The following is a 24,238-nucleotide window of genomic DNA, read 5'->3' as shown; positions in this document are numbered from 1 at the left end:
GGTTACAATTTTAGTAAACACAGCGGGAAGTGGCATACGTCAGTTGGTGTAAGTCTGTTTAATGCCATTTTAATCCTCATTAAGGAAATGTTTAATATGATAATTTCAGCTGAATATCGTATCTTAAATGAATTTTCAAAAAATTCAATTGACCTAACTTCTGATAAAGTTACTTTTAATAAAATAGAAGGGTAATATACATAAAATGAAGAAACAAAGCTCTGATTTATTTTAAAAAAATTCAATTATAGAGCAGATAATGATTATATGAATAAAAACAAGAATTTGCATTTGTTATCAGAACGAAGCTAGCAGTTGCGTTATGAAGATAAGTGTTTATGAACTCAATTGAAGTATTTCTTGCAGGTTAAAAATAATAAGAAACAATGTTTATAAACTAAAACGAAAATAGTGAGCATACAGAGGGAATTCTGTATAAAGGAAAGTTTGCATATAAGAGCTCTTAACATAAACACTTTCACAGCAGTTATTGTCATATATTGGATGTCAGTGGTCTTAATTCGATGATACAGCGCAGAGGACCACTTGTATTGCAGCATCCTATAGGCTGACCAAAACAAGAACAGAAAGTGTAAACAAAACTTAATTCAACAATTATATAGAGCATGCGCCAAGTAACTACACAACAGACTATACTTAAATGCCCCGAAAATTTTTCTATTATTATTTTTTTTTTCTTAATATTTCATTTTCTTCCTTTTGCTACGAATTTTCCCAGTACTTGGAAGTTGAATTGCTTTAAAATTTCATTTAACTTATCACCATTGTTTTGAAAATGTTTGCGAGCAACTAATACTATCCTGCGAAACATCGATGAAGAGAACTGAAATTGCATCATTAGTAAGTTACCCAAGTCTTCCTTTTAATAACACTCTTGAGACATTAATCAGCTGATAATTCATTTAATTATCGGATCATTTTTATGCTTTTTCAGTAAATTCGATTACCACTGCTAACTTAAATGCCTTTTAACTGGTTTAAGAATAAATAACCAATGTAGGAATTATTCGCGTTGACTGGCTTAGAAACAAAACATCTTTTTCAGTAAACCACATTAGTTTAATACCATTCCTAAATGAAATTTGTTTCTCCGTTAATTTGTGCTTACATGGAACTAACGCTTTTTTCTTACTTTCAGATAACGAAATCTACTTGGATTTACTAATAATAAACAAGCCAAAAAACAGTATGGAGTCCAAGAAACGAAGTTACGTTGTTCATCCCAATATAGTACGCTGTCTAGAGACTGGCTGACTATCCATCCATCAACATATCGTTTTTCGTCAATGTACCATCTATTCCATTTTTGTGTAATGAACCATTCTTCTATCGGTACAGCTAGCACCATCTAGCAGACATTTCCTACGTTTTATCCAGTTTTCTATCACCATGGAAGCCGATTTAGAGAGAAGGAATTCTGAAGAGAATCTACTCGAACAGTTGCCGCCAGTGGCGGCAGACGAAATGAAAGTAGAAGTCACCTACGAAAATTTCAAGAGTGAAGGGGATTCGAAACTGAAAGCTGTGAAAGAAAAACGCCGTCCTTCGAATACGAAAGAGGGGGAGGAGGAACATGACTCGGCCAGTGCGGTATACACGGAAAGGCAGCTACTGAAGAACATGGTCATCATGGGGATGGCCTTCATGTTCGTCTTCAGCGCCTTCTTTGCTCTACAAAGTCTCCAAAGCTCTCTTTTCCCAGAAAGTGGACTTGGGGTGCAGTCCCTCACCATAACTTACGCTTTACTCGTTTCGTCATGTATTTACGGCCCCGTGATAGTTCAAAAACTGACCCCAAACTGGACTATCGTTTTGGCATTTGTGGTCATAGCCGTCTTCATCTCTGCTTTCTTCTACCCTCGACCGTATACCCTCATCCCCGGGGCCGTTCTTTTAGGACTTTCTCTAGGGCCCTTGTTCTGTGCCAAGATCACGTTCCTCATGCATCTGGTATCCCGGATGACCTATCTGACGGAGGGCATACGAGAGAAGGTGCAGCTAAGGTATCTCCGTCTCTTCTATTTGTTCTTCAACTCCAGCCGTATTTGGGGAAACTTTGCGACTGCCCTGCTGTTACATTACTGCGGAGATATTTCAGTTTTAGCCCCTCGGTCTCATTCTGTTAAAGGAAACTCTGTCGTTATATCCGGGGGAGTTGCGGTGCCTCCGTCCATACATTACAAAACCATTCCGTCTCCCGCTTTTTGTGCTGAGGTTCCGAGCAAGGATGGATTTTTTGCAAGGAACTCTTCATCGTTCACGTTTACTCTTCCAGCAAACGTGTCCGTGGTGGTGTTGTGCGTGTACTTAGGTCTGGTGTTCCTTGGAGTTGCGATGGTAACGATTTTACTGGACAAATTCGACATGTTGGTTCATCAGGATCCTTTGGAACGTCCTCTGTGTCTACAATCAGCACGAAGCATCGGACTTGCTTTTGTGGACTCCCATATGCGTCTCATCTTCCCAATCGTTCTCTTTATTGGCATGGAACAAGGCTTTGCAGTGGGAGATTTCACTAAGGTATGCTTATTTACATCCCTAATAAAATAAAATTTCAGCCCAAATATTAATTCGGTTTTAAAAATCTTCACATAACGAATATAAACTGGATGCTGCTTTCTTTTATACACACTTTTGTGAATGCGAGGGACATGTTGTAAAGTCTTGTAATACGTGTAGAAAATCTTAAATAGATAGGAACAAATACAAAAAACAAATAACTCGAAAGCCTCTTATTCGCAAAAGGGGGATACACGAGGTCGGTTAAACACTAACTTTTGGAACTGAGGTGGCCAGCTTCACTCTTAGCCAGTCACAGTTGATGGCCCAAGACTAAGTGATTTTAACTGCCAATCGGGGGAGAGAATACAGCTAAAGGCTGTTGCAATTTCGTAGTCCCTCGGTCTATCCTCCTATATATTGTCTAAAATTGTTATATCATTGCTTTTCTTGGATTAAAAACCAGTTTCCATAAGGGGAAACCTTACTTCCTCGTGTCAGAGATCAAGTAACTCATCTTCTTCCTGTCCAGGTTCTAGGCCAAGTGGCCTGTTTCGGACTCAGTCCATCTTCTTCTTGGTCGTCCCCTATTTCTTGTACCTCTAGGCTTATATGTTAAGATCTTTTTTTGGTAATATTTCTCTTTGCATTCCTGTTATATGGTCTAGCCAGTTTTTCCTTTATTTAATCACTGAGTCTGTTATGGAATTAATTTTAAGATTTTCAATTATTTCACTATTTCTTTTTTTTATCTAACAGGGTTAGTTTTTCTAAGGAATTTCATTTCTGCTGCCTGAATTCTCTGTATGTGTCTTTCTCTAAAGGTTTATTTCTCACTTCCATATAATAGTGTAGGATTGGCTATTGTTTTGTAGCCTAAGTCTTGTGTGTTTCTGTAAGTAATTAGGTTCCAAGGTTCTGTTAATTACTCCAGATTTTTATAAAAGTTTGTCATCTTAAAATCAATATCTGTTTCATTTATGTAAGATAGTTTACAGCCAAGGTAATTGAAATTATAAACTTGCTCAATTATTTTATTATTTATTACTATTTTACTTCTGACAGGGTTTTCTTCATGAAAAGCCATGACTTTAGTTTTCTCCATCGATATTTCCAGGCCATATTGTTGTATAATATTAACTAGGAGACGGGTATAAATTGTTCTACTCTGGAGAGAATAAATAGGAAAGAAATGGTGTCGGAATTGTGGTGTGTGGCAGAATGAAGGGCGAAGTACTGGAAGTGGATAAGAGGAATGACAGGATCATGCGAATGAAACTGGGTCTTGAAGAGCAATTGGTCGTCTTATGTGTATACGCCCCACAAGTTGGCTGTAGAGCAGAAAGAAAGATGAATTCTGGGACGTGCTACATGAAGAAATGAGGAAACTGGAAGAAAACGAGATGGTGATTGTCGGAGGAGACAAACGGACACATAGGGACAGAATAGGGACTGTGAAAGAGTGCATGAAGGTCATGGAGTGGGAATGATTAACCAGAAAGGAGAGAGGATTTTGAACTTCGCAGTAGTGTTCGACCTGGCAATTGTTAACTTCTTTTTCTGTAAGAGCATTTCGTAACATTTAGAAGTGGCAACAACAGTTCACAGATTGACTACATTTTGATTAGAAGAAAACATCTCAATGCAGTAACAAATTGTAAGGTAATCCCAACAGATCGAGTGGCGCAGCAACACCGGCTGCTGTGCACAGACTTTAAAATCAGGTCGAAGATAAGAACATTTGGAAGCCATGGGAGGAAGACGAATGGGTTTCGCTTAAAAGAAGAGTGTGAGGAACCGTTTTAGGGAGAAGGTATTAGAGAAGATTTCGGATGGACTAGAAAGTTTACAAGATTGATGGAGACACAATTCAAAAACAATTCTAAGCTGTGCAAATTGAGGTGCTTGGTGAAACATCTGGAAAGATTAGAAAGCAGAAGGAGGGTTGCTGGTGGAATAATAATGTACAAGAAGCAGTGACGGCCAAGAAGAAGGCAAAGCAGAAATTGGACGAGTCAAGAGTGGAAGAGGACAGAGGAGTACAGAAAGAAAAAGCGAGAAGCCAAGAGCGTTGTTGTACAGGCGAAGACCATGGCATATCAAGACCTTTCTGGTCAATTAGAAACAAAGGAAGGACAGAGAAAGATTTATCGATTGGCGAAGTGTAGAACTAAGGCATCAAAAGACATCGTAAATGTGAGCAGATCAAAGACTCTGAAGGAAGGATATTAAGGAGGGATGTGAATATAAGATACAGATGGAGAATATAATTTGAATTGTTGAATGAAGAAAATGCAAGGACTCACAGAGAAAGGGAGCCTTATGAGGTGATGGTGCAGAACATTACTAGAGTGAAAGTGAAGGAGGCCATAAAGAGGATAAAGTATGGAAAATCGGTGGGCCCTGACAGGATCCCTGTGGAGGCATGAAAGGCACTGGGGGAAGAGGGAATTGACCTGCTGTGGGACCTGTTGATTAAAGTTTGTCAACAGGAAAATATACCTGAGGAATGGAGGGAAAGTACTCTTGTCCCTATCTATAAGTCACGTGGATGCACAAGACTAATAATTACAGAGGAATAAAGCTGTAGTCCCACACAATGAAAATCCTAGAGAGGGTTCTTGATGGAAGACTGAGGAAGGAGGTGGAGATTGCAAAGGAGCAATTTGGCTTCACGCCTGGTCAATCGACGACAGATGCTATTTTTCGGTTATGACAGATGATGGAAAAGTTTCGAGAGAAGCAATGGGAGCTACATATGGTATTTATTGATCTGAAGAAATATGATAGAGTGCCAAGGTAAGACGTCTGGAGGCGTCTGAGGGAGAAGAAGGTACGGAGAAATATGTCAGGCTGGTACAGGAGATGCACAGAAATGTGAAGACAAGAGTTCGGACCTGCCTGGGAGAGACAGAGTTTTCCAGTGACAGTTGGCTTGCATCGAGGGTCAGCATTAATTCCGTTCCTGTTTATTATTGTGATGGAGGTTGTGAGAGGAGGCGAGAGAAGACGCGCCTTGGACTATGTTTTATGCAGATGACATCGTGCTGTGTGCAGAATCAAGAGAGGAAGTGGCAGCTAAACTATAAAATTGGAGGAAAGTACTGGAAGAGAGAGGTATGAGACTGAGCAGAAGTAAGACAGAGTATGTGTTGCAAAGTGGATGGCAGCAAGGAGACAGATCTGGAAGGAAATGTCATCAGGAAGGTCAGTGACATACTTTCAACAATGAAAGAGGATGGTGAAGCTGAGAAGGAAGTGGGATGCAGGATACAAGCAGGATAGAGGAACTGGAGAGAGATCGCCGGAATGCTATTCGATAAGAGAGTGCCGATCAATCTAAAAGGTAAAATCTACAGGGTAGTAGTGAGACAGCTATGACGTATGCTAAGAAAACTGTAGCCCTGAGGAAAAATAACATCAGCAGGATGGGGGTAGCGGAAATGAGAATGCTTAGGTGGATATGCGGCGTGACCAGAAAGAATCGTCTGAGAAATGACTACGTAAGGGGGACAGTGAAAGTTACGAACTTAAGAGCAAAGATACAAGAGGCAAGGTTGAGATGGTTTGTTCATGTGACCAGGAGGGAGAGCATGTGGGAATAAAGGTCATGCAGATGGATGTGCAGGGGAGAAGGAAGCGCGGTCGGCCAAAGAAGAGATGGAGGGAGATGGTGAAGGAGGACTTCAGGATGAAGAACTTGGATGTGGTGACAGCCCAAGACAGGAGGTTGTGGAAGAGACTCACTACAAACAGCGATCCTACTTAAGTGGAACTAGCTACAGAAGAAGATTGTTGTATAATATTATTTAAGTTATAGATTGCTTTCTGCAGTTCGTTTTCAGTCTTTCCAAAGATGATCTGATCATCAGCAGAGAGTAACGTATCTATTTTTGTATGTCGATTAATTTGGAAGCATATGCATTAACGTTTCTCCATTTTTTGATAATAATGTCCATATATATGCTTGATAAAGGAAAGCCTTGACGGACTTCTCTATTTATTGGTTTTTAAGTAGATATGCTATCATTTTGCTTTATTGCTATTTCATTATTGTGGTATTATTTGGAATGTGATATTCTTTTAGAGTTTCGCATAGTTTATTTCTCAAATTTTGTCAAATGCCTTTATATAATCAATGAAAGCTGTGTGTTTCAATATTGTATTCTGTGTGTTTTTCTATATTTTTAAAATAAAAGCCGAGTCTATACATGACCTTCCCTTACGGAATCCATTCTGTTCTTCTTCCAGCTGTGATTCTATGTAGGATATTGATTTGTTTGTCAACATCTTTGCATAGATTTTAAAACCTGTATTGAGGAAGCTTGTGCCACTAGAGTTTGTTTTTTGTCCTTTTTTGTAAATTGGGATCAATAGAGCTCTGTCCAAGCTTTTTGGGGATTTTCCCTCTTTGTATATTTGGTTTATAAGTTTTAGAAATCTGGTATTAAATTCTTTACCTGCAAATTTAATAAGTTCCGTGTTTATATTATCTTCTCCTGGTGACTTGTCTGTTCTTTGTTTGAGGGTGTTTTGTAGTTCTTCGTATGTAACTTCACCTATATTACTGATGTTGTATTTCAAGGGGAATTTTTGTATCAAGGAGTTATGATACCATGACTTCTAGAAATACTCCTTCCAGGTTTTTGGTTCGGTTATATCAATTTTTGTTCTTTCTTTTATGAATTTCAAGTAACTCATAAACCGGTCAAAGGAAGGCTTAGAAATATTATTTTAATGGCTAATATAGCCTACTTTCGTTTAGAAGTGCCCCCTTTTTAACAATATCATTGGCTCTTTTACCCAAAATTCTAGGGCATTACTAAGTGTTATAAAACTAATATATGAAGAATAAAAAATAGGAGATATTTTGGACATATCGTTTTGGATGTTATTTTCCAAAATAACATTTGGAAAATTGGAAAAGGTGATGTGTCTTCATATGCTGTTAAAGAAGGGGTTTTTTTGAGGGGGGGCTACACAGGCTTTCTAGGAACAATTATATAAGAAAAGCCACTAACAAACAGAGAAATTTTACAATCCCTGAATATAAAACCAATACACTACTATATAAGTAAATATAAACAAAATGGTTAGAATATCTAAATGGAATGGACAAAAATCACAAATTGTCAAAAATACTATACTAATATAAAACAAATGGAGAAAGAAGAACTGGAAGCCCAAGAAAGCGATGGCATGAGACAGGAACAGGCCACTTGGCCTAAAATCCATGATAGGAAGAAGATATGAATGAGAAGAATGAGAGTATGAATATATAATACGAATATGTATAATTTGTTTCATTGAATAATTCATAGAGTTTATGCATGCTGCCATCACAGAATTCCGATCCTAATTACGTGGTTTGAGTACGTTTGTTAATAGTAGTGAGTCTTTTAATCAATTATTCGTCAAATATGCTCTAAACAGCGTTTTATGCTATAAGTGTTGCGGTGATGAACAAAGTTAGCAAAATTGATGCTGGCCAATAAATTACGAGAAAGCGAATGAATATTGGTAGTTTAATTAAAGACTCACTGTTGATGATACATGGATGCCACAGTAAAGTGGTCAAGTAAATGTGTCCGTACAAGTCTTCTCAGACGACAGCGAAATCGTTCCTGACAGACTGTCTTAGGATCCGTTACCTGTGAGACGAGCAATGCGAGTTATATTTCCACTGATTCAACACCCGGGATATATAACCTTTTGAAAAACCAGTCAGCTCTGCTGTTTCCAAAGAAATCGTGGATCCAGCCAGACGGGCACCCACAATAAGCCCTTTATTGAACTCAGAAATATCTTTTATTTTTCCTATTGTGATCAACACTATTGACGATTACTGACCAAGCAGCCTTCCTACATAGATGCCTAGAACACTTGGTGGTGCACATGACCAAATATTTTGCATATACGCTGCGTAAGTGACGTTTCTAGGATCATAGCATAATTGAAATCGTTGAAGACACTATCAGCTTCGCAGATGCACTGCTTGCGAGTAAGATAATAGGTTATAATTAGATTAAGTTGAAGTTTCTTGATACTCAGCCAGTATACAAGTTTTGATACCGAAAAAAAAAGTTTCGTTCTCAATGCAACGCTTGTGTTTGCGATATTTTGGTGCTGCTATTAGTACCGCCATGTATTTATCAAAACAGTTTTCCTTTAAGTTTATCAACGAAGTATCTTAACTGCATTTTAATCAGATTTAATGAGCTAACTTAAAAAAAAAAAATAAGATATACCTAGTAATATTTCTTCATTTCAATTTTTTGTTTCAATATGGTTATTTACAGGAAAAATAAAATAATAAGGAACCAAAAGGTGTCGAAATTATACAAGCTTTGCTTTAGCTGATCGGAATTTAATAAAACTGAAGATTAAAACTACTCACGTGATTCTTTTTGGTGTCGACCAAGTCATTTTTACTGCAAAACGATTCGAACTCATTAATAATAATTCCTCATTGGATGTGTGATATTTAATTGAATTTCGTATTTAGGATTTCTAATAGAATTTGTGGAAACATTTAAAATTTGGTTTCAGTTGCACCATTTACAGAGTTCAACTGAAAACAACGATAAGTCTACCGGATAAATGAATATACTGCTTTGAAGTAATTTTAGTCTTAGGATAGACTAATTATGAACAATTTCTCTCATTCAACTGTCAGTTACGTCATCAGCTTTCGTGTAAATCGAAACTCGTGCATAAGTTATTCAAATACATATCCATTTGGGAAAAAAAAAAAAAAACTTTTATCTTCTCTCTCTAGTGCGATGGATTCTGAATTTAATTTCATTCTAAAGTAGAAATTACTTTAATTATACTAAGGAGTGGATACAACTCTTAGTCTTTTCCATTGCTGGGAACACCTTCAGAGGCGTTGCTAACCTTGGCCTCAAACAAAGCTGCGGTTTTTCACAGGAGACAAATATTTTCGTTCTTATGTCTACTGTCTACGAGAGTCGATCGAATACGATTTCGTGCTGGACGGAGAGTAACTTCGAGTTGCATCCACTCGACACGATGGTGTCCTAACTAATTATACCCATCTTGACTGCGAGATAACACACTAGATAGGTCCGCGTGGGATTGCAAGCGGCAAGCAGACTTTATTAGACTCCACGCGCGCGCGTGTACGCATATACACTTACGTGGTAGTGACGAAGCATGAGAAGCTAGATCTACCGATGGCACAAGGTTCCGGTCAAGTACCCACGCACATAAACCCAGGATTGCCTGAGTATAATAAAGTAAGAAAACAAGGCTTGATCTTCTTATGAAACAGACGATGGGGATGTTGACAAAGCAAACACATCTAGAGTATATAGATCTTCTCCCCACCTTGCAATGATGCGGCAAGACTACACTCAGTAATGAAAAGATATCGTAATTTCTCTTCCTTCATACTCAGCCACTGACAAACAAATTGAAATGCCAGGTGTAATTATCATAATACATCCTGGTTAATTATAATTCAGTTCAAATGTAGCATTTCACATTGCAGCTTACAGCTTTCTAATTATAATAATAGAGTATTTTCGGCATAATATACAGTTCTAATTGCTTAACTCATAGCACGTATAACTGCATATATTTTCTGTATATATGATTAGGACTTAATATCAGAGGCAAAGTGAGAGAAGACATTCCCATAGCTATAAATTTCGGCTGATGAACCAGTTGTTCTGCTCATTTTAAACTGCTTGGTTGCACAAAATGATGGGATTCAGCAAGCAGTTTTCTAGCAGCTAATTTCATAAATCACTGCGTCGTCTACGTGGTTTGAAGTAGTAATAACCTCGCTGCAAATGAGCAGAGACAATCAAAGATGAGTGTGAGACATGTAAATGTTAGCAGTGGAAGTTTGCAGTTCATCGTACGTAATGATATTTCTGAAAGCGATAGAAATATGTTAATAGACAGTAATATCGTTAATGGATTAAACATGAGATCAGTGTTGATCAACAGACGCACTGAAAATGATTTAAAGTAAGTTATAGTGTTCTTTTTATCCAGAGAAATTCTTCTTAAATGAAGGCGATACCGACTGTTCATTCATAACTAAGGATGCCATTTATTCAATGTGTGGTTCTGTAGAAGAATAATCTACATCACCATAAATCTACATAAAAGAAATAGTACTGAATGGAATTACAATCAAAGCAGCTAAGGGTTGTGCTAAGATTGTCTTTCCGGGTTGCAGTCGTTTGGGAATGCTTCATAAGGAAAGCTCTTCCAGAGAACAGATGGAATAAAAGAGGAATAGGAGAAGCAGATTCTGTTTGCAGGTGCACTGAAAGGATGCTGAGCAGCTGCTCTATTGTTTGTACAGGTCCAATAGAAAGAGGATGAATGTTTATCAGTTCACTGGAGCAATGACCAAGAAAGTATCTAAAAAAACTAAAACCCTGCTTCTCTGAGATGGAGATTAAAGCAAGTCTGTAAGAGAAGGTTAATCTATAAGCTTCGTCCGAATAGCATCGAAGATATTATGGAAGTGTTTTAGGAGTGTTTAATAATTCTCAAATGTATTCAACTTTCGCATGAATACTTTCGAGAATGTTCTTCCCATTCCTCAATGTTTTGCTGTTCCGCATAAATTGTCTTCTATATACCACATAAGAAACTTCTCAAAGAAGGCAGATGAACGTGAAAGCCACTCAAGTTGCATCTTGATATGTCTATGGAATAAAGAGATAGAACAATCTGTATTATTTCTTCAACGATCAAAGAAGATTTACTAGCCATTGTAAAAAAAAATAGTTTGGGGAGAGATGCTTTGTAAAAAAAATCCATTTCGGTGAGTTTTCCTGTAGAACATTCGTTTGTGAGGTAATTTCAATTTCAAAATGAGTTCACACACCGTACCTAGTAGTACCAAAACATTGATTCCGCTCCGAATTTTTCCCAGAGATCATCGAGTAATTTGTGGAAGAGTCAGTCTATTTACGCTTTTTGCATTGCACGAGATGGTTGAAATATTTACAAAATCGTTTGTCAAGGTCAATGGACAAAAGCTAAATACAACAGCATTCCTTGGAGATGTCAGTAAATATTATTTCTAACTACAACTATCAGAAATGGCTGTACAATTTCGGTAGAGCTCTGCAAGTCTTCGAGTGCAATCAGAGTTGATTATTTTTTTTAAGTTTCCTCATCTCCCGTCAATGACACTTGCAGTTGCTTATTTGTAACATAGTTTCACTATTAAATATCTTCCTGACAAGCCTTAAGTAAAAATAGCCAATCAACAGTCAGCGATAGTGTAACATTTGATGTAGCCTAGTTTCCTATAAATTTCTTAATAAAGTTAATAAAAATTTAATAATAAAAAACTTAATAACTTTAGTTTCTATAAGATTATTGTTGCAACGCCAAATGTGTCTGCAACGTATTTTGATAAAAACTTCATTTAACTGAATCAAGGGATTATAACCTTACAAAGCGGATTGCCTTTTGTTTATTAGATAAATTACATGGCAGTCATTAATCCGTTTTAAACGAACTTATTACTTTTTTTTTTAACCGTGAGGTAGTATTGGATGGTAAGACTCAACGCAGCATTCATCCACAGGCAGTCGTTCGCTCAAGTTTTGAAGTCTGAGAAAGAACTGCGTCAGAAATAATATTTATGCTGTATAGTAAATACCCCTCCGGGGCTAGTTTTACGACTTACCGGTGAGGATCTTCTAGCGCAAACTTAAGATATGACATATGAGGAGGAAGAGCAATATCTTTCGCTGGTAACGGAAGCAGCCTGGATCCTCAAACGACTGAATTGCTACCAAGAATACTTCTCTCAATTTTTAGAAGTCCGTAAACAGTGCCGATGTGACTAATACAGATTCTGCATGAGCTACCAAATCTCAATAGCGGTTATCAATACGATACGCATTTGAATGAATAGAAGAGAACAAATTAATTTTCCTGTTTCTGAATATGGGACATTATAAACCGAAACACTAGGCTTAAATTATATAATTTATATTCCATTAAAAAAATTAGTAAATATTAGTAATTATTATTTTTGAATTGCATCCGATCATTTTTTTCGATAAAAATGGGCATGGTGGCTACAAATGGAAGAGCTACCAATGTTAGGAAACAATATTGAATTTTGTGTTTCAATATACTCAGTCTTTCCCCTTTGCATCCAGTAAAAGATTTCAGTACCGTTAAGAGAAGGAATACGTAGGTTAAAAGTGCATTTTACACTTCTTCATACATCTAGAGGTTGAGTTCTAAATTTAGCATATACGTGTGTAATTTAGTGGCACATTCATTATTCTGATAAGCACAAAATACTGGTCAATTTTCTGGAAAACGTCTGAGGTTATCACAACTCTAACATACAGAACGAAGAGTTGAAAGTTGATTATCTTTTTCATTTCAGTTAACAGAAATGACGACAATTTGCTATAATATTGTGATATTTCATCAATTTTCTAGTCTTAAAACATTTTAATCAATCGAAGTTCTAATTTTGTTGAAATCCTCATATGAACCTCGTTGACTTCAAAACGACAGAAAATTTCAGGCTTAGCTAGTTAATGTGTAACCTAACATACTATATTAAGTTTGCACTTTAATCGCAGGGAGATTATTGTAATAATCCTAGTACCTTAATGATGGTACCTCGTACCATAATTTATCCACTCATTTGCAACAATTATAATAATCGACTTCCTGCAAATTTTACATTGATTTTACTCTAATTTCACGACATATAGATCGAGCCTTGTACCGTGCACTAATTGATGTCAACTCGAAACCAACTCAGTAGTCTAATAGTTCATCAGATAATGTCAAGGTGCAATCTTGAAAGTTTTAAAATATTTCCATTAACATTCCTATATCCATAGATGTTAAACTGCGTCACCAATTGGAGCGCTTTTATGACACCACCATATTTGTCCTCTGGGGAAACCTGGATTCGAATTCGATCAAGAAAATGAATTCTACGAGCTTTTCAAATGAAGATAGGTTTCCAGGTTCATGATGGAGTAGTCTCTTTAACAAAACGGACACAACAGTGAATTGTAGAGCAAAAGCAATTGATAATGACACTTGTGTTCTGCAACAAGGAATCGAAGCTTGCAGCTTCATTGGCTTAATGTAGGGAAATCAAATGTAGAGGTTCAGCTGGCATTTTTGAATCCTATAGAATCTGTAAACAGTTATCTAAACGGGAAGTCAAAACACATCAGTTGAAATATTAATTTGAAAGGAAAAAAAGAGTAATAGGATCGCTTCAATCTCGCGATAGGATGTCAACCCCCAGATTCTGGGTTGGAAAGTGGATGCATTAACCACTCGGAGAGCCATTAGCCGAACTAAAACGTCATCCCACGACATAACGTTGCTCCTCATTTCACCCAACGTGCGGTAAGCTTCGGTCAGCACAGTAGACTAAACATGAATAATAATGCTGCTTTGCTTTGTCATCTTATGACTGATTACGTAGCTGTATACCATTTTATCGTATAAGGAAAAAACTGGAACACTCACTTCACCTATTTCTAAAGCAAGAACCACTGCATATAGGAAAATCCAAAACGAGCACTTATTTCCATCGATCCATTCCTTCTAATCTTGCATATTTGAAATATCTTGCTCTTACTCCTTCATTCAACATCAAACAATTTGCAAAGATTACGAAAGTTAAAATGGGATTTTAAACCACGAATAAGTATGCGTATTCATATAGCTATCACAGAATTTAGAAGCTACGATGCTGAATCAAAATTCCTTGCCTAATCAGTCACGCGGATGTAGCCCTTTTTCATCTAAAAAAAGACTAGAGAACATAGATCTCGTAGCTTAAGTGCTTTCGTAATTCAAAACAACTCCACCCAATACCAGATCACTTATTTAGTGATCTAGTATTAAGTATGCGTATGGCCTTGGATACTATAAGACCAAGTCATACTCCATGATTAAGTGGGACAGTGAACTTTAAAAATTGTAATAGGATAAGATAAATTGTAATATAAAATGAATATTGAGAGGTCAAGTGATAACCCCTCCACTTGTCATAAGCCATAATATGCACACAGAAAACCGGATTCTGATTTTCTAAACTCTGTAATCGAAGTCATGGTCACAATTAATCGATCAAAGAGAAGAATATTGCGTATCGTCAATAATAAAATACGGATATCAATAGAGGACATAGAAAATCAAGAGGGTTCTTCCACAAGATGTATTTGCAGTATTCATGAATGAGGATTCGAATGGTGCAATTATTCGAATAGAACAATTGTTTACTATGATTATTAATTTTCTCTTTTCCAAATTGTTTTTAAAAAAATCGAAATTTCGTTGATAATAATGAAGTCATGTGTAATCTGAAGTTTTGGGACGAATTGTGACCAAAGTGTGATCTTTACTTCAAACTATCACAAACGTCTCTTCTATATTTGGGAAAAATGCTTTGACCCAGCTTTTATCACCACCAGATAAAAGAATTGATGGCTAAGTAGTTCTTTGCAAGTACATTCGTATATAAAATACACGGAGACATTAATGCCTCACCTTAGTTTTTTTCTATCTATCATTTTAAAAATAAAATTACGCGGAATTTCATATTGGCTATGACAGCAGTAATAATGATATACAGGTGCTTTCTCGGGAATTTACAGAAACGGATCTACATCAAGGGAAATCATCCTATTCTTCTATCCAGTTATATACCAATGAAATAAATTATTCTGTTCATGTCATTTTATTCCCTTTGGTAACATTGATTTTTCTTGGATATTCCGCATTTCCATCTGTCTTATTACCCGCTCTTCCTTGTCTATTTGGGATGTTTCGCTTTATGAATCTGTTTGTAAATTCTGGCTTGACTAATGCTGTCCTCAACCCCAAAAGGGGAGTTTAACAGACAGCAAATTAAGAGAACATTAAAATATAAACAACAAAAGAGCACTTCATTAATCATAGCTGTCGTCTAAGAGACTTCCACGACGCAAAATGCATTCTAATATCGTCCTTTCTTCTCTATGGGAGTCGGGTGTTGTTCCTTCGCTGAATTGCCTCGTCTTTAGGCTGACAAATAAGGCGTGGAACTGCGGTGATGTGTTTGCCTGTCAGTATGTTGCGCTGTGGAATTAGTTGGTCCTGGTAAATGGATGTCCTTGAGGGAAAACAGAGCGCTGAATAAAGCGAAGAAAGATGATACTTGCGTACGGACTGTTGAATGGATGGCTTTTCCTTTTCTGCGAACATCCTTTTGTGACTGCCTCCCCTTCATTATCTCACACAGCAGCACTCACTCTCTCTCTCTCCCTCCCTACTCAGCTCATTAATTTAAGTCCCTGGATGGCGAGTTTGTGCATGTCTTAAACAAAGAGATTCATATTTCCACTGCGCGAAAGCATTCCTTCCTTTTAGAGGCACATCCCTTTATCGAACCGACACATACGTGTCCAATGTCTGTCCGTAAGATTGGTCCCACAAACTTATTGTTCCAATCCTGACAATTTTTCTCCAGTTAATTAGGATTTGCTTCTCTGTTTACCTGGCCTAACTAACCGGTTATGAGCTAACTAAACGAACTATCAGTACTCATACCATTAATTCCAATGACATTAATTCTTGAGAGAAGTTAACGCTACAAAAATAGAATAGTAGATAAGCTGAGCCGGAAAAAAAAAAAAAAACATTCCATGAAACGCATGCGCAATCGTGTTTCTGGCCAGTCTGCATATTTCGATGGATAAAAACTGTCATATCCTTATGAAATCTAACAGAGCACCTTTATTTGAAAAGCTGTTATAAATGACTTGCTTTCTTTAAGAATCTCAAAGAATGAGATGTAAAACCCAAACTACTGGGTTTTACATCTCATCTGATCAAAATTTTATTTCAGTTGGATCATAGAAAAATCAATATATTTTTACAATGCCGATTTAATCAACACATACGAAAGGTAAATCCTATTTAATTCTATTTCTGAAGTTGTCAAAGGGGAAGCTCTAAAGAAGTCTATAAATCTCCATATTGTTTGAACTGAATGTTCAAATGAACCTCGATTAAAATTAAATACAGGAAGTAAACTTCTCAAGATATTACTTCAAGGACAAGTTCAATCTAAATAGAATTTTCTGCAGGAGGCAGAAAGAAATATCTTGCAGTGAAACGTCCAGTTTCAATCTGAAGCAATTCGGTTTTATGTGCGAGGGAAGGGAAAACTCGATTGTGCGATATAATTTCCCTGTTCCAGTCTAAAATTACACAACCATTTTTTCAGGTTAAGGAATAAAAATAGTGACGAACTTGTTTTTAATTATCTATGATTTTCTTTAATTTTATAGCATTATTTTTAACTAGATTTGTATTTTTAGCTATTTTTAACTAGTGGTCAGTAATATGACTAATTACGATTCAATGGATGCAATCTATTTTCTAGCATTATTACTTTGTTTTGTTCTCAAAATAGGATACTATTTTTGTTTATTTGTCCCGTTAATGAAACACAGTATCGCTAAGCATTTGGGCTATTTGTAGCAACTGTTATAAACATTGTTAAATATCTTTTCATTTTAGAAAATGATTGGTAAATATTTCATTTTTCATGTGGAGGCGCTTCTTTCATAGTTTATCGAAAACCAAACGATCTGTGAGTTTCAGGAAGTACTGTAGTTGTTTTTCCCCTAACGGTTTACATTTACAAAAATAATTAAATATCTGCTACTTATCGAAAAGCAATGCGAAACTAGCTATAAGGTTTATTTCAGAATGTAAAGAAATTAAAAGCGTAATTTTGTTAATGTCCTGTGGCAAAGGATTTTATCGCTAAAGAAATTTTTATGAGAAATGATTATAGTTTAACTAGGAAAAACCAGCATAATGTGTGCAGTAAATTGAACTTCAATTATGTAATTTTCTTTACAGAAAAAAAAGTATTAGAAGAAGAAAAAGAATCAGTTATTTGTTTCGAACTAAAAAGCCAAAGACTTTGAAAATGATAGTATTATGATAACAGGGTAATAAATTTGACTAAGTAATACACCACTTCAAAAACTCTCTAGAACGATCGCATTTTCTTAATTATAAGAGTTCCAATGATAGAGTTTCATCATGTAACGCTGGATGGTTGATAAATCGTTACTTTACTAATGTTTAAAACTTTAACGCAGAAAATTAGAATCATTACGCATTTCATTTTGTTAGTGTGATAAACACTAACTAGTCAAATAATTTGTGAATTCCACCCACAAAGACATATTAGCCCGTGGAATGAACCGACAAACTTGTATTAATATTTAAATAATTTATTGTTGTTGAATGCGCAATACTTACCAAGATCTACTTTAAGTCGATTATCGATGAAATTATGGGAGTGCATTCTATTCGTTTAAGCGTATAAATCTAAGAAATACGAAACAATGAAAGGAATATTTTTGTTCGTACGTAAACCTCCTTTGAAAGAGATAATTTATTCTCGAATGGCGTACGGGAACAAAACGCAGTGGACAAGCAGTATTTATCATTGCTGCTGCTTCTATGTGCGAAAAAGTCATTATTGTCAGCACAAAGAGAGCATACATGTCTCGCACGTGGCTCCATTATTGATGGATTGATTTAAAATGTCCGCGAGATCGTTGTAGAATTTTAACTGCGATCCTTTCAATGGAATAACAAAAGAAGGAATGATGTACGACTTTTCTTGGCACTTTCACAAAAGATAGTGTGAAAATAGACAAATAATAAGGATGAGCCTTCTACAGTTCCTCTTGCCTGCACGCACACACTGCTTTAGTGATCACTGCCATGCGTTTGACCAATACCTAACGCGATACTCTGATCCATCCACCCCTCCTTTTACGGCGATTTGCAATAACGACAGCAGGGTGTAGACGTTAAAAGGTTTTGCTGTAGACAGTGATTTTCTTCTTCACCAAGTTCAGAGGAGCTCATCCTTAATGGATCGTTTAACCCCCCCCCCTTAAGTATACACACTACCAAAATCCTTAAAATGACAAGAAAGCGAGATGTTTTAAAGATCCACAATCCGGTAGTAGGGATAAGCGTGAAAATACTGCCGGAAAAAAATTATATACAGGACATTGGAAAATTATTAGAAACACCCAGTAATCAACAACTAGTGGGAGTGGGGGGGTTCGATTAGGGAACGAATTTTTAGGAGGAGGTGCTGTTTTCGGAAGTACTTAGGGTACAAATATGTGCTGTATACATTTTATCAGTGTAGTAGAAATATATCAATGGGAAATCTCTCCCTTGCCAACTGTGGATTTAAATGCAGCAAGACACTGATTTCTACATTCCACTATCCATATTTTTTATTATTTCAAACGAATATTAGCGTTCGCATTAAGGGCTGTGAATTACTCAATATACATGAAATTCAACGATCTTTAAATTTATAATCCCCCTACATCCAGCAATCGTATCATCCTGTATAACGTGATAGCAACACTGATTGTTTCAATTTATGAAACATTGAATATTCGGACGACATTGAAGGCTAATATCCATCTGTTTCTTGCAGACTTACGTCAGCTGTGTCTTAGGACTCGAGTCTGTTGGCTACACCATGATGTGCATGGGCGCTATGAACACAGCAGGGGCACTGGCTGTTCACCAGTTTTCCAAACACATCAAACGACCAATCATTATGGCTGCTGGACTGATATTTCACGCCGGACTGCTCATGGTGCTGTGGCTATGGACTCCGGTCAAAGATGATGTTGCAGTGTTTTATGTCATCGCCGCCGGATGGGGATTGTGCAATGCCATTTGGGAGACGCTAACCATGAGTAAGTATATTTCAAATAGAATAGGATCACTTTCGCGAACTACACATTACTGCATGTACAAGTGTGGTAGGGTATTACACTTTTCATGGTATTAATTCAATAAACTAGTTTATGAATTTAAAATAAGGATTCCTTTCTCTACGTGAAATTGAAAAGAAAAGTTTTCCATCACAGGAAACGAATAACATTAAATTAAATAAGGCGCATCTTCATTAAATATAATATAATTAAATAAAAATACTTTTGGAGACCTCCATTATAATGAACTGAAAGCAAAAGTGGTTTAAGAAATTCTATTTCTTTCTAGTGGAAATTTACAGGAAATGCAAGCAGCAACAAAAAACGCAGGCGATAGAGAACACGCAGAAGATTTCACGGACAGATAACTAACTTTAAATTATGGAAAGAAAAAAATTAATTAAAGTTGTTCACAAAAATATGAAAGTTTGAGGAACTGTTAAACAAGTTGGCTATTATTCGTATCGGCACAACTGCATTTTTTTTTTATCCCTTTTATCTTCGTTTGCTCAATCGATATAAAAAAAATAGTCAAAGGCAAGCGGCTGTTTTTTTTAGCTCTTTCAATGATTTGTTCTCCGTGGATTTATAATTAAGTTCTATTGAAAATGAAAAAGATGTTTATCTGCATGCAAAGCCTTTTTCATAAACTACATCAAAAATATTTCAGTTAAGTAGATTGTTTTTAAGTATCGTACATGCAAGGAGAGCGCAGCAAAAAAGGTAAAGAAAGTAACATTAAACTGTGTTACGTTTTCAATAACAGCATTAAATTCTGATAAGATTTATTTGTTTACAGTTAAACAGGGTATATTTAATTAATGAATTTTGTTGTGCTTAAAATATACATAATTGTTGGTTTTAGGCATTTCACAGTTCAATATTGTAAACTTTTCTTTTCAAGTAATTATAGATTACTTTTGTAGAATATAATAAAAATTGTAAATAATTTGAAAGCCACAGATTGTTCAGGTTTCTATAGCTCTTTGCAAAGTTTCTAAATATATTTATTTGTTCTTCAACGTCGAAATGTTACAAATTACAAAAACTAAGTAGGCTTAAAAACTAACTCACTACAAGATTATATTATTATTATTTTTTTTACTTTATGCAAGGCGGCTACCTGACGTCACAGCTATATATCCATAATTTCCACATAGCGATATTGTGTGCGGATAAAAGGGTTTCAAATGACTGAATTTTTCTCACTTTCCAGGTGATTTTAATACAATCTCTATGTCAGTAGTTTCCTGGTGTTGTCACTCATTCACCAGCAATGACTATGTATTCCCATACTCCCAATCGCTTGTTACTACGAGAACTATGCAATACGATATCAAAGCGACCTCTCTGCTGCAAACACTTAACAATAAATATTTTTAAAACTAATTAATTATGAAATCTGCTTCATAAGTATGACTAAACTATTATTATGGTTAGAAAATGAATTTTCTAACCATAATAATAGTATACTGTTATACTTAAGTATGTACAACAGTATACTATTATTATAAGAAATAACATATTTCTTAAGTATACTGGTTTTAGTTCATTCAAAAAAGGGAATTTTGGTCGGGAAAACTTGTCATAACTATATATGTATTTCTATACTCCGATCGTCTGTTACTATATAAGACTTGCGCAATACGATATCAAAGCGACCTCTCTGCTGCAAACACTTAATAAATATTTTTAAAACTAATGAATTATGAAATCTGCTTCACCCAGGAAAGGTAAACCTATAATATCCATGCATATTTGTAAATTATATATATATATATATATATACATACACATACACATATATATATACACATATATATATATACACACACACGTTTAATATATATATATATATATATATATATATATATATATATATTAAACGTGTAAATATATATATATATATATATAAAACGTGTGTGTGTGTGTGTATATATATACGTAAATCTCGGTACATCACTGGCCTAAGTCAGCCATTGTGGCCTCCATTCCGTTAGAAGCAAAAATAAGCATTGAAACCAAAGTCCCTGCGAGGTCTTAAGGAGATTGTTTCTTAATGCCGAAGAGTACTTAAGATCCTTTTTCCTGGCTTTCCTTCTAGAGAGCATCTTGATTTCACTTACAGCATCCCCGGTAATCAGCATTCCATAAGGTTTCCCTCGTAGGAATCTGCGCCATGAATATTTCATTCGGTCTCCAGTGTAATCATTGTTAGTGGACGCGATGAGGGTCTCAGTGCTTACCTTATGCACGGGAAGCAAGCAGTGTTTACAGTCGAGAAAACTTCAGTGTTGACTGAATACGGTAAGCGATGTACGATCAAAGCTATGTCTACAAAGAAAGGCTGCAGGTAAATGAAGAGAGAGGTTGAATATTTCATAACCTCTAGGCGATCCTCTTTCATCTTTTCTTTTTATCTCTGCACAAAACTCATGTCGCGTGCTCCTGTGGGCATCAAAATTTCAAGTGACAGATTGTTGAAAGACTGAAGGTTGACATTGTGTCTGCTTTATTGGCTTTTTTTTTCCTTTTGTGCATAAAATTGGAGTGCTGTGTGAGCAAACTCTGTTGACATTTCAGTCTTTTCAATCACCAGAGGCATTGTTTATATTTCAACATAGATGGCGCCACTTGCTTTCCTAAAGGCTTAGGATTACCAGGACAAATTTCATCCGGCCTCACTATGGAATAATACCACTAGATGAAAGTAGTCGATTCTTATCTGGACCGTATCATATCTTATTCGTTCGCTAAATCTAGAAGAGATAACAAAATGGGGAAAAAATTAGAAATGACCAAGGGCCTAATTAACATAAGAATTCATGACTTGTCAACAATGCTATTCAACCGACACAATTCAAGGTATTAACATTTATATTGAAGTTGGAATTTTAAAAGAACATTAAATCTGTCTTTAGAAAAAGAAAAAACAAATGCTATAAAATATGCTAATGAGCCTTATATTTCATTGGTAATTACATGACTTATTTCTGGCTATTCGATCACAGAAATGTTGTGTGGTCTACAAATGTGTCATGGCCACATCTTGAGTTATAAATCTAAAATCGATTATCTGAAGTATTTTCAGATATTTTTAAATATGTGATCATGCGTTATTTAATGGGTTTGATAATCCAGTTGTATGGTTATTCTGTTTTTGCTGTTTTAGAGTTACAATAGAAGCAACTAAAACCGTAAAGCCGGTGTGAATATGTCTTAGTTGCATGTGTTTCTTCGTCTGATGTACTTTAAAAACAGAGTTTCCTGGGAGAAAAATTATTTATAATGACACTATATGAAAACGTTCAGAATTTTTGATATTTGAATCGTAAAGTTTTCTTTTTAAGATGATATAAACATAACGGGAATTATAAACTAACATTAGATTTTTTATTTATTTTTTTTTTACAGAGAACGAATTAAATAATAAGATTACAATAATTTATGGAATATTTTAACTTTCTGATTCATACAGTTTGTCTAACGTCTTTTATTCCCTTATACGGAGTAGGCAATGCCGCTTTAGTCCTAACTCTTGGAGACTAAGAGGTGGGTTCAATCGGTAGCCAATCAAAAATAGCTGGCCTCATCACTAATTATAAGCGGTATCCGGTGAGAGACGGCTGACAAGTGCCGCCATCTCTTGGTCCCTAATAGTACATTATTTGTTTGAAATATTGTAGATGATATGGTCGTTATTCTTTAGTTTACGGGATGATAAACCAGAGATTCCTGAAGAAAAACCCTCTTGCCCCTGGCAGTGATTCACTAATTCGGCATCTAGTGAAAAGAAGAGTTATAAAAAGTTCCTCTAGTTGGCGACTATATTCGAACAGAGAACAGCATTCTTCGGAATGTCTAGGGCTGTGGATGCAACCACCAGTTCTCTGATACAAGGCGAAACAAAAGTTAAAATAAGAAATCTAATAACAGTCAATAACTAGAGTAATGAATTTGTAACAAGAAAAGTCTTGCTAGAAATTTAAGAGTATGATTTATTACGAATTAACTAGTAATATAGTGATTAATGAGAATTGCTATATCAACAAATGAGAAAACCATGCTTTAGTTCAGAACGGATTTGGGAAATATGGGATCAATGGTCGCGTATAAGAACTTACGATTCATAAGTTGTTTATCAGCTTGAATCAAAATCGTTTTTACTCCAAATTTCAGATGTTTTGCTGACCAAAGTGCATCTTCTTGCAGAACTTCAATTTTGCTGTAGTTTGGATTTGAGTGTTGGCTTGAATTTTGAGCAAATGATATTTTGCATATACACAGTATAAGCATCGAATAATATAGCAGCTAACACTGCTAGATGATCGTTTCATTCACGCTAAAACGAATTGGAAAAGTTAACATAATTCATATGATACCAACCAAAGTATGTTTTTAATTATACATTTTCGACATTGTAGATACATACTGCTCAAAATTAAATATTATCAAAATAATGAAATATATTCTTTTAATGATTATTTCTTTCTTTTAGCTCTTCTTGCTACATGCGCTGATGATTGGTTGGCTCCTTTCTCTGCATATTTTATAACCCAAGCCTGTGGTCTTGCCATATCGTTCGGCTACAGCTTTTATCTGTGTACCGAAGTGAAAGTCTACATTCTTGCTGGAGTTCTTTTGGTTGCGATCATTCCCTATACCATTGCCGAGTTCAAGTTTCACCAACAACATGCTATAAGAGATAGAACGGCGATTTTGTGAATTCACCGGATCCAGTCATGTCCACCCGTCTACCTTTGTCACTCCGTGAAGCTCGATTTCCAGAAGTATTAATACTATCTCTCAGTCACAAAATAACTGACAGGAAAGCCACGAGGTGTTTTTATTATGAAAACAAGAATAAGTTGTATACGATAGTTATGTTTGATGTCAACAGTTGTTCG

The 24,238-nt window shown here is 35.9% G+C and overlaps 1 protein-coding gene across 1 annotated transcript; it reads left to right on the top strand.

Moving 5' to 3' along the window:
• Positions 1-1,410: 1,410 nt before the first annotated feature.
• Positions 1,411-24,056, top strand: LOC150095693 (N-acetylglucosamine transporter UNC93A-like). Its single transcript, XM_090409941.1, has 3 exons — positions 1,411-2,541; positions 19,046-19,313; positions 23,830-24,056. The coding sequence occupies exons 1-3, from the start codon at positions 1,411-1,413 to the stop codon at positions 24,054-24,056; spliced, it is 1,626 nt and encodes a 541-aa protein (XP_090266067.1).
• Positions 24,057-24,238: the final 182 nt, after the last annotated feature.

This window comes from Typopeltis vanoorti, chromosome 20 (genome assembly GCF_054136105.1).
Source record: "Typopeltis vanoorti isolate ZY-2024b chromosome 20, IOZ_Tvanoo_1.0, whole genome shotgun sequence".
NCBI lineage: Eukaryota > Metazoa > Arthropoda > Arachnida > Uropygi > Thelyphonidae > Typopeltis > Typopeltis vanoorti.
The sequence above is the reverse complement of the archived record's forward strand: the minus strand, read 5'-3'. Positions and strand labels throughout refer to the sequence as shown.

Excerpts from the sequence above, each read along its gene's own strand:
- LOC150095693 (XM_090409941.1), top strand. The coding sequence starts at position 1,411 with ATGGAAGCCGATTTAGAGAGAAGGAATTCTGAAGAGAATCTACTCGAA. Across the intron at positions 2,542-19,045 it reads CAGTGGGAGATTTCACTAAG|ACTTACGTCAGCTGTGTCTT; the intron begins GTATGCTTATTT and ends TGTTTCTTGCAG. Across the intron at positions 19,314-23,829 it reads TTGGGAGACGCTAACCATGA|CTCTTCTTGCTACATGCGCT; the intron begins GTAAGTATATTT and ends TCTTTCTTTTAG.